The sequence below is a fragment of the Ipomoea triloba genome, chromosome 9 (genome assembly GCF_003576645.1).
Source record: "Ipomoea triloba cultivar NCNSP0323 chromosome 9, ASM357664v1".
Lineage (NCBI taxonomy): Eukaryota > Viridiplantae > Streptophyta > Magnoliopsida > Solanales > Convolvulaceae > Ipomoea > Ipomoea triloba.
Window position 1 is genome coordinate 6,516,839 of NC_044924.1, and position 16,140 is coordinate 6,532,978.

General features: G+C 36.5%; 1 protein-coding gene and 1 long non-coding RNA gene across 3 annotated transcripts; both read left to right on the top strand.

The window, feature by feature from the left end:
• The first annotated feature begins 5,689 nt into the window (after positions 1 to 5,689).
• Positions 5,690 to 6,294, top strand: LOC116029210 (wound-induced protein 1-like). The gene has a single exon (XM_031271119.1). It carries the CDS (start codon positions 5,690 to 5,692, stop codon positions 6,191 to 6,193), a length of 504 nt encoding a protein of 167 aa, XP_031126979.1. The 3' UTR covers positions 6,194 to 6,294.
• Positions 6,295 to 7,113: 819 nt separating this feature from the next.
• On the top strand, positions 7,114 to 15,617 carry LOC116029020. Of its 2 annotated transcripts, XR_004100269.1 has the most exons (4): positions 7,114 to 7,239; positions 9,563 to 9,725; positions 14,829 to 14,986; positions 15,079 to 15,617. It is a non-coding gene; the product is annotated as an uncharacterized LOC116029020 (long non-coding RNA). The 2 variants fall into 2 exon arrangements; XR_004100268.1 differs by lacking the exons at positions 7,114 to 7,239; positions 9,563 to 9,725 and having other exon boundaries at positions 12,715 to 14,986.
• Positions 15,618 to 16,140: the final 523 nt, after the last annotated feature.

Genomic DNA, 16,140 nt, shown 5'->3' on the forward strand with positions numbered 1-16,140 from the left:
CAGCCAAGTTGATAGAGAATATTAAGGGTGCAATTTATATCATAGACCAGGGTCCACAATTTAAATATACAGAATTTAATTTTAGAAATTACAAAATTCATGTTTATAATGCACATAATTATATAGCTGAAGACACATAAACACTTTACATAATACACATAATTCATATTCATAATGCACAGAATTCATGTTCATTATATTGTGTTTATATGTGTATTATGAATATGAATTATGTGTATTAGACCAGGATCCACATAACTGTGGACCCTAGTCCATGATATAACGATTGATTAAGGGGCGGAAGTAAGAAAATGAAAGAATGAAGGGGTCAATGTATAAAAATAGAGGGAAACGTTGATCCTACAAACCAGGTGTCAAGCCTCATTCATAACACAGCATATATGCTGATGACCCATCTTTTCTGTCTCATTTACTTCGACACTTGTTCGCTTCCTCCTTCATTTACTCAACTCACCGCTTCCCGAGAATACAAGAAGACGAAGAAGAAGAAGAAGAAGAATACTGGGAAGAAGAAATGGACGCCAAGAGCAGAAGAAAACGCACCAGAAAACCCCACTCAACAAAACCCGCAGATTTCGCAGAGCCGGCGGCGCCGCCGAACAAACCTCCCGCCGAGCCGCAAATCGTGATGATGGAAACCGAGTTTCATCACTACTACTACTCGTTAGTGGAGTCCATTCCGGTGCCGAAGCTGACGTGGTCCACAACGGCGCCGGAGGTTCTGTGCCCCGCTCCTCCGGAGGATGCGCTGCTGGAGTTTGAATGGGCGGCGGAGAATGAGGGCCAGGCGTGGTGGGTCGGGTTTTTGAAATCGTTAGACTGTAAGAGCGGGAAGGGCGCCCAGGAGAATACGATGGCTGCGGTGGAAAGCTGCAAGGAGGCGACGGCGCCGGCGCCGGCCATGGATCCCAGTGGAACATTCCCTGAAGATTGGCTGTGTTTCCCTGCAGCTGAGGACCATGGGGATCAGCCTGCTGCCTAATGACGTATAGTCGTAGTAGCAGTAAACAAATGGGGTTTTTCTTCATCATTTTAGTTGATAATTTATTGGTTTAACCGTTTAATTATGGATGGTAATGTTTATTCTCCTTCCTCATCATATCAAACGTTTCTCCATTTTCCCATCCATACAAACTTCGTACGTTTACTATAATCCCATGGCCATTGAGATCTCAAAAATCTTGTAATCAAATAATAATATAATAATGAGATTAAATAATTTAAATATAAAAAAAATTCAAAATCACAATAGATTAGATTTTTCTCTGTCCGTTTAATAGTCTGGGTCCACTCGATTGGCCCATGGGTATCCTCATTTATGATTATTTCAAAAAAATTTCCGCAAAAACAACTCATTTGTCACTTGAACTATCTAATTAAGTTAATTTATTACAATATAGTATTTAATTTGTTCATACATACTTTATTTCATTGTAAGATCAATACCCCGCTAGGGTTTAAACCTGTAAATTCCTATTTAAAAGAGTCACAAAAATACCACTAGTTACAAATTACTTGACAAGTATCAACTACGTATATTTCACTATTATATATTTAAATTTTGACGATTTTTTTTTTCTATTTACATTATTCATTCCAAACCTAATTAAGCACTATCTATACATGTTCTATTACTACAATTTAGGAGGTTAGATATCTGAAAATATTTGACTCGTTGTAATTCCTATATGTAATTACTACTTTATAGTACATATTAAAGTGTTTAATGATATAAGTAATAAAGCGACCCTTCATTGAGTATTTTGTGCAATCCGAGTACAACTGAAGGAGATGAACCATTATGCATGTCTTACTGTACTTTTGTTTTGTATGATCTTTTATATTTTTTGTCGTAAACTCAAATATATTCATTGAACTTAACGAACTAATATCATCCTTCCATCAATTATAATTGTATTATTATTTTTTCTATATAACACAGTACAACATCACTAACATACTAAAGTTGCATTAGTTGCCTATCAAGTAAGATTTATCATGTGACATCTTGACTTGAGAGTGTGATCAATAAAAGAAAAAAATATATTTTTAGTTTTGCCCTCAATTATCAAATGCTATGTTATAAGTATAATGTAATACGGAGTATTTTAACCAATGGGGTAACTCAAGTGGCAAGTGAACTCTTTTTGTGGGGAAAAATTCTAGAAGAACCCGAGTTTGATTCCCCCTGAATCAGCTCTCGTGGCTCCCGGAGCGAGTGGGTGTACGACACATGAGTTGAATAATGTGTAGTCGTACATGTTGCTTTGATACCAATTTAGAGGAGTGTGTAAATAAGATTAGATGTCTCTAGAATACATGTTCATATGTATTTTTAGGGATTATCTAATTCTATCTTTTTATTATTTTGTATTTTAAATTCAACATCATGGTCGGTAATATAATTCAATTGTATTTATTAATTTGTCTTTATTGACAGCTAAATTGGAATTTGCTTGGCGAACATTTCTTTTCATGGCCCCAATTTATACGATGGTGAGCTATGAATGAAAAGTTTGAAAGGGATCGGACTACTAAGCTAAGCTCTAATAATTGCATGACTTTGTTTTCTTTCTTTTAAAATATTCAAGTGAATGTTCACAAAAATTATGTTGGTATAATAAGGTGAATTGGAAATTGGTATATTTTGATTTTTTTTTTGAAAATAAACGAGGACGAAAATCCATTAATGAATCAATAATTCAGAAATACAACCAGGCGGAAAAGAAAACCACGAACCCAGGCCAGACGATGAACCAGTTGCCCGTGCAAGCACGTGAGCCACCTGATTCGCTAACCTATTGACATGGCGAACAGAAACGTTCCCAATGTCACTAGCCAAAGAACGACTATGCTTAACTAAACAACCCACATAGGAAAAATCAACAGAACGAGAATAAAAAAGCAAGCACAAAATTTAAACAGTCTGTTTTAATAATGACACTAGAATAATCAGAGTCTTTAATCCAAGACAGAGCTTCCTTGACCGGTATATTTTGATTTATTCCTTATACAATGTTAAGACATTTTTAAAGCCATTCTTCTCCATTGTCAGAATTGACTTCGTGTTCAGGATAGGTGTCCCGACCTCATTACATTACAATAAAATACAATAACAACTAATTTCGTTCGCGGAAAAGTGCATTACATCAAGGAGATTACATAGTTTAAAGTTTCCGAGCTAAACTAAATCAGTAGGTGGTCGATTGGTCGGCCACTCTCCGTAAAAGACTAGTGTCGCTTTGCCACTAACTCCGATTACGGTTTCCAACGCGAAGGTTCCGGCGACGCTTTTGGCCTGGTCTATCATTGTATTCCAAAACTTCTTAAAAGTCCTCAGAAGATTGTTCGTCGTGATGGAGACGTGGCCCTAGCCGATGTCGAACTGACGATCGAGAATCATAGTATGGCAATTCACTGAACCCGGACCTAGTCAAGCTTGGATTGGTTGTGAGATTTGATCGGATAATCGAGTTTGATCTTTTTGAGTCATAATTACCGTTGGCGTCAATATATGCTAACATCATTCCCAAGAGAATCGAGACAACTGCGCACGTGGGTTGTTAAAGTACAAGCTAATGTAGAACGAGTATTGGTGGATATGAGCCCACAATCGAGCAATAATAATATCATGAACTCACCCACCTCGGGAGAGCTGAAGTCCTATCCAGGAGCCGAGCCGATCAGGGGGGGATTTGTGATTGGACTCGGGGCAAACATGCAAATATCATTCGTGTTGTCGTGTTGACCATATTGAAGTTAATGAATTCGGAGTGACTGGTCCGACCTGAAGCGTTTAAGTAGAAGCTTGTCGAGGTCACAATCGGGAGTGAAGGTCAAACGTTGCTTGACTGGAATCCCCTTCACCAATGGAATTATGGTGGGGATGCATGATTGGTGACGGGGGGTCAAACTTGTGGCTAGTAGTATTGGTTCCGACGGACATCACCAAAATGATGTGGTAAATACATTGGTTTATACGATGAAGTCTACTTATTAGATGATGCACAAGCATGAGTTTAGTGATAGTGGGACGGAGGCTCCCGAGCTAAAAAGAGTTGGGTAAAAGTACCCAAAGTCCCCCCCCCCCCTTTCTAGCAATAAATGCAGTATTTATAGGGTCAAAGAGATAACACATGTCGGGGAGTCGGAATGTCCGCCATGTATTATACATGCACTCGACTGTTCCAGAGGTCACGCAAAGATGTCCACATGCCACAAGATTCCTGCCTTAACCTATGGTTGAAAAGGTCTAACCGGGCGACACTTATTGTATGAGTTTTTCATTACGGGGCGACAAGGCTCAAGGATCTTACTCGAGCCCTACGGTCTGAACCGAGCTCAAGGTTCCTCACATAGAGCTTATACATGGGTCGGTATATCGGGTCGGGTCATGTTGAATCCATATCAGGCCAGATGCGGTCAGGGATCCTACTGGGCACTACTTGATGTAAAATATATCCTAAGTGCATATTCGTGTATGTGCGCTCAGTATGCACTTCGTAGGGCACATGGATCAATTCCCGACCACATCCAATCTGATATAGATTCAAACTGACTCGAGGAACCCTAAGCTTAGTCCAGACCTTAGGGCTCAGGTAGGATTCTTGAGTCGCTTGTACATCATCGTTAATTAATGTTACGTTATATACTTATATATGTGTGTTGATCAGTAAAAGCTACTTTAAAGCTTTTTCCCCCCATTTTCTAACTCCAATGGGTCTGCTTTGAGAACTGACCAATTTCTCATTCACCATTATTCGTTTTGAGCGTACAATATATCAATCTCTTCGTCTAACTACGAAGAACCCGAATTCACTTTGACCCGTTACTTTGACCCGTTCCAAATCGGAAGTGGACCCTACGTATAATTGTATCACAAAATAGCTACTTAAAATGCCATTTTATGCTACTTTTCCAACATCAATTACTATATGTTTAATTAAGTAGTTTATTAGTTGGTTGTTACTTAAAATCTTATATTCTATCGGTGGTGTTCCAAAAACAAGAATACAAACAAGACATATATGGCATAAATTTATAGGTTTCACAGTCAAAGGCAACAGAGTTATGCATGAAAGCAATACAGAAGATGCTATTGCAAGTTTGGCAGTCATCAATTAGAGTGATGACAAATTACAAAACCCTCAAAAAACAACTTCAATTTCAACGCTAGGTTGTCTCAACATATATATTTGGGCTCATCACCAAAACTCTTTCCTGTCCTACTCTTTTGTAACTTTATTATATAATATTTATTTATATTTTAATTAATTAATTATTTATTTTTTTGTTTTGATTCAAATTCCTATTTACTCCAAATAAATGTGATTCATTCTATTTAAAACCATTATTACTACCATTGCAATTTCAATGTTTGAACCAAACACACCTTATATGTACTGAGGTTGCTAACTAAACATGCTAATATAACATTAGGATATTCACATTTTGTAGTAATCTTATATGAATTCAACCAAAAATACCGGATATAATAGGCATATGTATCGATATCAACATTGGGTGGGCCCATCTCATTATATTGTTGGCAACTATATTAAGGGCCCCCCCGCTCCAATTTGGCATAACATACGCATTACGCAGATCAGATCAGAGAAGCTGCGTAGTGCCGTAGTGTTAATTGTTTGTTACATTTCCGGCCATTAGAATGGGGGAGGTTGAAAATGCAGAATATGCGTTGATTTCAGAAGCGGAAAACCAAAACAAGGCCATCGTGAGAACTCTTTACTTGGCAATGGCAAGCGGCGACACTAGACAGGCCGCCGGAATCATTGGCAGCGACCTGGAATGGTGGTTCCACGGCCCGCAGAAGTGCCACCACATGATGAACATGCTCACCGGGAAATCATCGGCGGCGGCGGCGGATTTCAAATTCGAGCCGCGGAGCGTGGACGCGATCGGGGAGCGCGTGATTGTGGAGGGATGGGAAGGAGCGCAGGCTTATTGGGTGCACGTTTGGACGGTGAAAGATGGGGTGATCACTCAGTTCAGAGAGTATTTCAATACGTGGCTGATTGTGAAGGAGCTGAGAGGCGTGAGCGTGAGGAGTTCCAAGTCGACAGTGTGGCGGAGCCACCCCAGAGACATTGCCAAACGCACCTTGCCCGGCCTTGTGCTCGCCATTGATGCTACTTCCCCTATTGCTTGTTAACAAATTACTCACTCTATTATTATTGCTTAAGTATTCAAATAGCTACGAGGTGGGAAGCATTTTCCTTTTGAAAATGCTATGTTGAATGAGCTTGATTGAAAGTCAGATAATATTATTATGGAGTTAATTTCGGAGATGATTCATTTACTATTAATATTTATTAATTTTTATTTTCTATATATAATTGGACCATAAATGATTCATTCACGATTAACCTTTTATCAATTTTAAATTTTTAATCCTCAACTTTTAATTTAACCATCAATAGTTCATTACTATTAATTTTGTCTAAATTTCATCATTTAGTTAAATATTAATTTGTAAAAATTGGTTTTTTGTTGAGATTATCAAATTATGTTCATAAACTTAATACATTGGGCTTATCATTATTGGCGTGAAAGATTAGCATGATCTCATTTTAACAATTTTAGATTTAAGATTGAATTGAACTAAGTCCCTTTTCGTTTAATGTAAATATTTATCGAACTGAACTAGTCCCTTTTGCTTAATGTAAATATCAGTATAATTTGTGAGAAAGAAAAAAGACAAAAAAATTTATATGATTTATTACGTGGTGACGTTTTGTTTGTATAAAAAAATAAAAATTATTTGTAATGGACGTGGAGTATGAGCCCATTAAGGACAAATGGGCTCTGAGTCAAAATACAATTCCAATACTGCTCTGCCTAAGCATTGCTTTGCCTATTGCCCTATTGGACAGGGCTGATAGTCCACATCAATTATAAGTTAAATTTGTAACTTCCGGTTTTAATAAAAATGTTAACTGTCTTGAAAAGGATGATTGAGTCAATTAAATAATGTGCACACCATTAAATAATGTGACAAGGTAAAAAAAAATTATGATTCTTTATAATGAGTGTGTATATCTAAAATTTGACCAAACTAAACTCGCATGAGCCCCAATAGAAATGACAATTCACATACACTGGCGCACAAGAGGATGGAATGTTATGTCTCCGAACTTTTGGATATAGCTTACAAAGAAAAGCAGCCCAGTAGTTGAATCTTTGGATCGCGCCTCCCAGGTAATTACTATTGATTTTTTTTTTTCATGGTTCAGAATCGGTAGAAATTCATTTTCATGGCGGCTAAACCATCATACGGTGCTGGACACTGTAAAGTTCAAACCTTTTTTTGGAGCATACACGTGTGTTTCAACCTTCATAAATTGCTAAGCAACTATGGAGCCAATGTGTTCCTACACTACCGGAACAACATTACCACCTGCACCACTAAAGCTAAAACTGGGTGCCTCTCTTAGTGTTGTATTAATTTAGTTAAACAATGTCTGTGGCCCTCTCTTAGTGCTTTCTTTGTTGAAATATTAAAATGAGCAGGGTGGTTCTTTCTATCCCCACAATTTTGTTGGGTTCCTGAATCTTCCCGGGTTCCAGGCTGTTTGGTTGGGGGTTTTTTGGAATGGGGACAAGAATGATACTGTTGTGCCCTGTGGGGTTAGCTCACTTGTTTTGAATTTTGATCGATCAATTCAAAGTCTTGACCTAGCGACAATGACAACATAGGGAGTCATAGGCAGATCTTGACCGATTAGAGGAGATAAAGACTTCATGTGGACATAGTATATAGACGGGGTGACTCGCGATTTAGCTCCTCCAGCTTAAGATTAGTCTAAGTTGGAGTGCCTAATGAGTGTATATATATATAAAAAGAATGATATTGTTGTGCCCCGCGGGTTAACTCACTTGTTTTGATCGATCACTTCAAAGTCTTGACCTAGCGACAGTGACAACCTAGGGAGTCATAGGCAGATCTTGACCGATTAGAGGAGATGAAGACTTCATGTGCGCAGAGTGTATAGATGGGGTGACTCGTGATTTAGCTCCTCCCGCTTAGGATTAGTCTGAGTTGGGATGCCTAATGTGTGTGTGTGTGTATATATATATATATATATATATAAGAATGATACTGTTGTGTGTGCTTGGTCAAGATTTAAGTGAAATGAGTTTTACTTTAAGGAGAAAGAACTTGGTTCTCTAAATATCAGATTTTGAGTTCAAAGTTGTGAATGAAGTTTTGACTCTTATATGATCATAGAATAGTTTGACACTATTGAATACATGGATCTCTTTTTAGAGTATAGAAAAAGGTGTGAGTAATTCCTTCCTCATTATATTTTTGCAAAACATGTACCTATTTATGTAATGGTGTTAGAATTTGCACTTAATCTTACATCATTCAATGTAATTTTTTTTATTATAAGGTTTTAGTGGGGGGCTATCTAACTAATTTACAGGTAACCAATGAATGCAAAGGACAATGACACTCACAAGATATGGTGGAAAACATTTAGTCCAAGCATTGCTTTTTGTTTATTTTTGTTTTTGTTATGTTTTTTTTTTATGTATTTATTTTTTATAATGTAATGGTATATTATTTCATACTAGATATCTGTATCAATCATAATGCGGCAAATCATGTCATTAGTCTTAATGTAGCTAGGCCTTTGATACTGCTAGGTGTCTAATCTTACTGTATGAATCCTTAATATGGATGTTTTCAGTCATTTCAGCTTTGGTCAAAGATGGGTTCTTGTTCTATCAGAATATATCCTTGATAAGATTTGATTATATGTTGGACTGTAATAAAACCGTTTTTATGTTCAAACATATTGATATGTAGCAGTGGCTAATTTCTCCTAGTTTTAATAGGGCCATTTTGAGGATGTTCACATTGTGGTTCCTATGTTCAAACAACCCTCTCTTCCTCCAAGGACTAAAGTCTAAAACAAATTAAAAACAGAGTGTGGCAGCTTGCCCCAGTTTTAATGATTCTACAGGCAAACTGAACTGTAGTGAAGAAATAATGCAAAGCTACTTTTGACCAACACAGAGTTTCATATTTCCTTTTGCTTTGTATTTTATCATTGCTTCACCCCACCCCGACCCCCCTCCTTGGTCAACAAGCATAACCTTGTGAAACAGTATTTACCAGCCTTAATTACCATCCCTTTCAAGTTGTATAACTGGGGAAGTTTTTGTCATAAATCAATTTTGGGATCAGAAAGGAAGATGACAGGTCCTGAAGTGGACTCTGCTGTTGGTTTGAGTCATGCAATTTGGTTATTGTTACTGACTATTAGATTAGATTTTTTAAAAAACCGTCTTTTATTTTCCACTGCCTCATGTACCAGACTAATGCTGGTGTGGAGAAAGCATTTTTATGGCTTAGTCATCATTAACTAAGAGTAATGACCGTTGAGTAAAATATCTGCTCCTTTTAATTGTGCATCTTTTCCACTGTATATAATATTCGTAGTTGACAAAACTTGCTTTATTTGGAATAAAATATGATTTGACTTCTTTGCTTGGTGACTTCTTTGTTGTGCAGATAATGAGTGTTTGCCTGTAACATTATGACACTGAGACTAAACTCACCGACTGTAATTCATTAATAACCAATGGATAATGATTTCCTTTGCAAAGTCAAAGATGCAAGCAAGATGGTGCTAACAAAGTAGCTGGTGGCCGCCAAGATGATTGTTATGTTCACGGTATGTGAGTCTTTAAATATAGTCATAATGATGGTTCCATTTCTTGCTTAATCTCTTGATTATGAATATTAGACAGAATCCAAATAAAAGTATAATATCTGCTTCTTGATTAGACAACATTAACGATCATGGAGGTAACTTGACATGAATTGCTTCTGCTAGGTTTGCCTAATCCTAGTGGTCTATTATCGAGATGGGAAGTTTGAGAGAGTAAAAAAGCAGTAGGGTTGATGAGATAAACATTGCACCACTGTGACGTGGGCATACTTTTGACATAATGGCAGATAACATGAAAGGTGTTTTCCACTATAAGGCTTTATTTTATCCAGCCTGAAATTGCTCAAAAAGAGCCTGCTACAGATTATGTATAATATATTTCCTTCAAGACAGATGAGTTAGGTAGAGTCTAGCTTAGCTTCCCAGAAACTTTTAACTATTTGAGCCCTAAAATTTCCTCAAAGCTATAGCGGAAGAATGGAAGATGTTGTTAAAGTGGAGGAAAATGAGTCATAAAATAATAGCCTAATAGGACATAGTTTAAGCTGCAGGTCAACATTAGAAAAAATTAATCGATACAATCAGTACATGAAATCTCGAGGGAGAAGGTCCTACAGTGTAGTTACATCCCATCAATTAACATGATCCCACTATTATTTGCTGTCACTTATTAGTCGTAATGATTATTAGCGATATGCCATTATGCAAAATCTCCAATGGCTTTTACCTACTCCTGTGTTTGTCCCCTGCTTTTTGTTAATCCGTGGGGGCTACCACCTCATTAACCACTAACACTAACTATTTTTTTTTTTTGCTCCTAATGACAATCATTTCTTAAAGATTTTCTGATGTCAAGTATAGTTTTGAAAACGACATCTCTGAATTAATTTTGTTATATTAGTGCAGGGACATTCTCAGGATTTGCCATCCTAGATCATTATAATATCATTGTTTACAACATTGTATATGACTTATTTCTCTATCAGTGGAACGCCAGGTCAATAATATGCTGTTAATACGTTATTTAAGCATAAAGGAGAAGGAAAAGATAGTAGGTTTGTCATTTTACTGACATTTTAGAAATCTATCTCCAGGTTTTTATAACTGTGGGCTCAAACTCTCAAAACAATAAAGTCTGCTTCAGGCACCATGATAATTGAATACTGCCAGATATTGTAGGCATTCTAGGCTTCTAGCTAGCTGCTATACAATTAGGATTTAGTGCCTTGATGGGGGATCTAGTTAGTGTGAACATAAAACGTATAGTACACGCACACATACATGTATGTATATAATTTCTCTAGAGCATGTTGAGTGTGGGCTTAGGATTTGTTAAGAGTTTGACATTGAAAAATAAGAGAGAAACATATGAGTTTATAAGGTCATGGATTAGACTAGCTAATTGATTGGATTCAGTCTTTTAGTAATACACGTACACATACATGTATGTATATAATATTCTCTAGAGCATGTTAAGTGTGGGGTTAGAATTTGTTAAGAGTTCCACATTGAAAAATAAGAGAGAAACATATGAGTTTATAAGGCCATGGATTAGACTAGCTAATTGTTTGGATTTATTCTTTTAGTGTGGTATTGGTGTGGTTTGGCCCAACCTTAGATTATAACAGGATTCAATGATTATTGATATATCAATATTGACAAAGTGTTAAGAGATGTATTAAGACAAATAATAGGAGGGCCTAGTAAGCACAAAAAGGAGCTTCTGTTTATATCCACCATCCTCCTTTAACCTCTATCTTTGTCTTGCCCGGACCAAAGAAAAGCTATGAATAAGAAAATAGTTATGGTTGCTTTCTTATGTGCTGTTCAAGATTTTCATAATCCTTCCTGGAGAATGTGGAATGTCTAATCAGTAAATAATACCTAATTGCCTCTCTTTCTCGCCTCAAGGTAGGATGACTTATGCAGTGATCTACCCGTTTATTTGGTGGACACTCTGAATTAAAGTTGTAGGATGGTTTAGTTTCAGAAAACTTCTCTGCTTTTGCATTATTGAAGGATGAGTCTCAATACAATGAGAAAAGTCTCGACGAAATTCAGAAGTACAAAATTTAGTGATGAAATCAAAGTTCCATATATATGCTTCCCATATGTGAACTCCACAAAGTAAGGAACAAATGCAGCTAAAAGTTTCAAAGAACAATTCAAACCCTACCATATACTTCCATGATGTTGTTAAATTATGCTTGTGCTATGCATACTGCTCCACTATCTTGAAATATTATATTACTCAACCATATTTACATTTTGTAATGCACTTGCAAGTTGCAACCTGTGTAATAAAATGAAATGCTGTCCTGGACTACCAATGAGATTTTGCATTTTTCTGGGAACACCAAAGGGTCAGATACGTAAAATTGCCTGGAACAAAGAGTGCGATTATGTAGAGTTGTAGACAAGAGGCTGACTTGAACACATATTTTGCTCTTTTAATGTTTTCTTCCCTCTCTCTCTCTCTCTGCGCTTTGAATAATATGAGAAATAGAAAGATATTGTACGAAGTAATTGTTACAATTTCAAGGAAATTTATGAATACAATTGCTATATGCTATAATATGAAAACTATGAAGTTAGTTATACATAAGGTTTAACTTATAGATGTTTCTGTATTATAGGCTGAGTAGATAAGGATTACGAGTAGCTGAGGGGTCTCTTAGAGAATGAATTTTTCGTCATTAGAATGGATACTTACCATATCTAATATAATACACTATCATTTTGTAAAGAGCTGAAATATTTCAATGGAGAGATCACATCACTTTGAAATTGTTATTACTATTTCCATGATTATGATACTCCTATTTCACCATACATGGAGTGTAAGGTTGCTATTTTCTCAAAAATTCTTTTTCTGTTGTCCATATAATGTGCTTTTAGGTAATATCATCACTATTTTGCTTATTCTTATTCTCATGGAAGGTATTTGTCGGCCTATATTACACTTATTGCGATGATTGTTACACTATCCTGTTGCTCAACCTAGGATGGCAACATTGTTGAATGTGACAATATTAATGAGCATGCTTAGTGGCAAGCAACAAATGATCATTTATCATATTACAAGACTAGTCTTGATCCTAAGTAACAGTTTTTTCTCCTCAAATTATCCAATTAGAAATGGAACCTGTCATGGAGGATAATCCCAAGCCATATATTATCATTCCATAAGCACTTGTGTCCTTTTTCTTTTTCATCATTCTTGCTCACAAAAGGCGAAATATCCTCGTCCCTAGGGTAGGGCCCCACACCCCAGCCTGACATAACCTATTAGAATCTCCATGAATCTATTAAAATAATATGGGGATCTCTCCCATTTCATGAGTCTATTAGAATCTCCCTCTCTGAACTCAATCTGAAAGGATTTATGATCCCAGAAATTGTAGTCATGTATGACTGTGTAAAAATAGGCCAACAGCCATTTCTAGTAGAATGCTCAAAACAGTTCAGGTGATATCAACATGGACTACCAAATAATGAAAGGTTAGAATTGCAGCTTATGATCACACAGTGTAAACCCAGAGTGGTCCTTGATCATTCACACCACTTTCTGGGTTTGCCATTTTGTAGGGGGGGCCCACTTGCTACTAATCTTCTTACCTACAAGGCTACAAATCACACACTCAGGCCTGCCTTTGAACATGAGGCCTACATGCTGCTGCCCCTTTGGCTATAAATGTGGGCTAATTAAGTGAGAGTGTACCACATGTGATTCGCAAAATATTCCATGACACAGACTCTTGCTCCGAAAACTTTCCAATTTCCATTTCTTCCCTTAGCTTCCCCCAGTCCTCACAGCCCTAGCACACAAATGTCTGTCTTTCCTTAGTTCTCCCAATAATGAGCCGCACACACATATAGATCTTAGAAAAGAAGGCGAGTGTTGAGCAAGATGGAGAAGCAGGGCACGTGCATTACTAACTCATGCATGTTAATGGCTTTCGCCTACAACTCTTAAAGCCGTATAAGTTCTAGCTTCATGAATTTGGCTCCATGAGTTTGTATTTCATGTGCCCCTCTTCCCCATCATGACCACTTGACCTTATTACTGTTAATATGTGCCAGCATCTCCGATCCTTGTGACAGGTAAGTTATGTATGTCGAAACTCAAAAGTATCTAAATTCTCCTGTTTTTCCTTTCTGAGAGCTTTAAGTCTTTTTTTCTTTTTGATGCTTTTGAGGATAATGATCAAGAAAAATCCACGATGGACGTAATGTCAAAGAAAAGATAAACATTTAGCAAGTGGTCTAAAATTGTAATCAAACTGTTGAAAATGCCATGGTTGAAAGCTATGTGGTAGTTATAGTCATAATTACTCCACATGATTTCCAACAATGTAATTTGTTGCCTATTCCCCAAAATTCAAAGTATACTGTCTCCATCTCGCCGCTGATATTTGCTTCAGACCTTCAACTTGACCTTCTGCACATAACATCTCTTCCTGAATTAAAAAAAAAAAAAAAAAAAAATTAGAATGGGTTTTAGTACGTAAAATCCATACAGATAAAGCAGATTATACATTTGAGATGCTGCATATATGCTGATATTTGTGATTTTTGTAATCATCTATTAGTTATGTTTTCGTGAAATATACTGTTTGATAATTCATTCTGAGCTTTTAACTTAGTGGGGATACTGAACAAACTAGCCATAGTTATGGGACTGAAAAGATAAAATGAATAGATAGGAAAGCCAAAGAGATGATCTGTCATTTTGTTGGTTGGATAAATGTTATCCCAATATGCAATAAAGGCTCCTCAACTAGTTGGTGGAGGCCAGATAGGCTACAAACAACTAGTGTTGTTTGATAAAAATCCAGGAAAAACAAATATACACTGGAGCTTCTGGTTTATTCAATGTGCAGTGCTTGATGGTATCATTGTCCACCCAGTGTAAAATACAATATGTTATAGCACATACCATTGTAATAACTGATATTTGCTTCAGATCATTAAGAACATCCATTTTTTGTTCTTCATTTACTTTTCAAGAAGACAAGATAAAGCCTTAAAGATAATGACTTGAACAATGCAATATTGACAGATCGAGAACTCATGATCTCTATTACTAACGAGGAAGCTGTGCAGTGCTTTTTGTTTTGTTGGATCTTTGTAGTTTCTTCCCCGCTATGGATCATGGCTCGAGTGGCGAGTGGCGAGGCCCTAGTCAGGTGCATGGATCTGGCTTGTTGCTGTAAAAAGTGCAACTGGCAAGGCACATCACAGTAGAGTTTCATTGATTCCATGTGGGAATATTACTTTGTCTACTTTTCCTTTTTGCCACAATCTTTTTCCTTTGCTTCTTTTGTTTTTACCCTAAATTGTTTTTGCCTTGTAGGGATGGATAGCTATTTCACCGACTTTGAACTTGGGAGCATCAATTATTGTTGGCTTCTGCATACTGTGATGAGAAACTGTGAAGTCACACCATGAATATAATGGTGTTTGCTTGGACTTTCGGGAAAGCCCGCAACCATTTCGCAACCATTATTCAAATGTATGCTCTAAAGGAAATTTGCCTTGTAACCTTAGTCGGCAAGGACAACAAAGAGATAAATCAGTCTAAGTTTGAACTTTGGAACCTTGTGATTATCAAGTCAACTGTCCGACCAACTTGGTTAGGGCTGCCCTGGATGGTGTTTGCTTTTGTTATTGGAAACTTCTTTTTTTTTTTTTTGGTCAGAAAAGAAATTCTTGTTAATTGGTTATATGGGAGTGTTAGAACTGTAATGGCCTCAAATTTGTGCAAGTCTTGACAATAGTTATGGGTGAAAGCTTGATTCATGAACTGTTTATTGTGTTTTATCTACTTGTTTGATACCGTTGGTACAAGTGTATACAAAATAAGTGAATACATATTCCCTTAGTGGTTTTTTATTGATTAGGGTCACAATGTCATTTTTATCCACAACACATCTTTAGGTAGGTGCTACAAGCTTTTCTGTAAATCAAAGTGAATACACCAAAATGCACAATTATTGATAACTATCTTTAATTACAATAACCATTAAAACAATATAATTAAAACATCTCATGTAAGAAATCAATTGTTATACATCGGATCATGGTTCACATATCGCTGTGTGGATCATGATCGTCGAATGAAATTGTAGTAGAATTAAAATGATACTTTAGTATTATTATAATGAAACTAATGTGTGAAAAATGAAACTAACATAACACACTATTGTCAAATGAAATTGTAGTATAATTAAAATGATATTTTAGTGCCAAAGGCCTTATGTTCAAAGCAGCGTGACTTCACAAATGAGAGGTCTCAGGTTTCGAACCCCTGACGTGTAATTAAAATAATACCAGCATTAGGTCATTAATATAATTAAATTAGTGTGTGGAAAAATGAAACAAAAAAATAAAGTCACTGAAGTGTAATTAAAATGAT

What these genes read in the sequence shown, in the direction of transcription:
- LOC116029210 (XM_031271119.1), top strand. Translation starts at nt 5,690, where the DNA reads ATGGGGGAGGTTGAAAATGCAGAATATGCGTTGATTTCAGAAGCGGAA.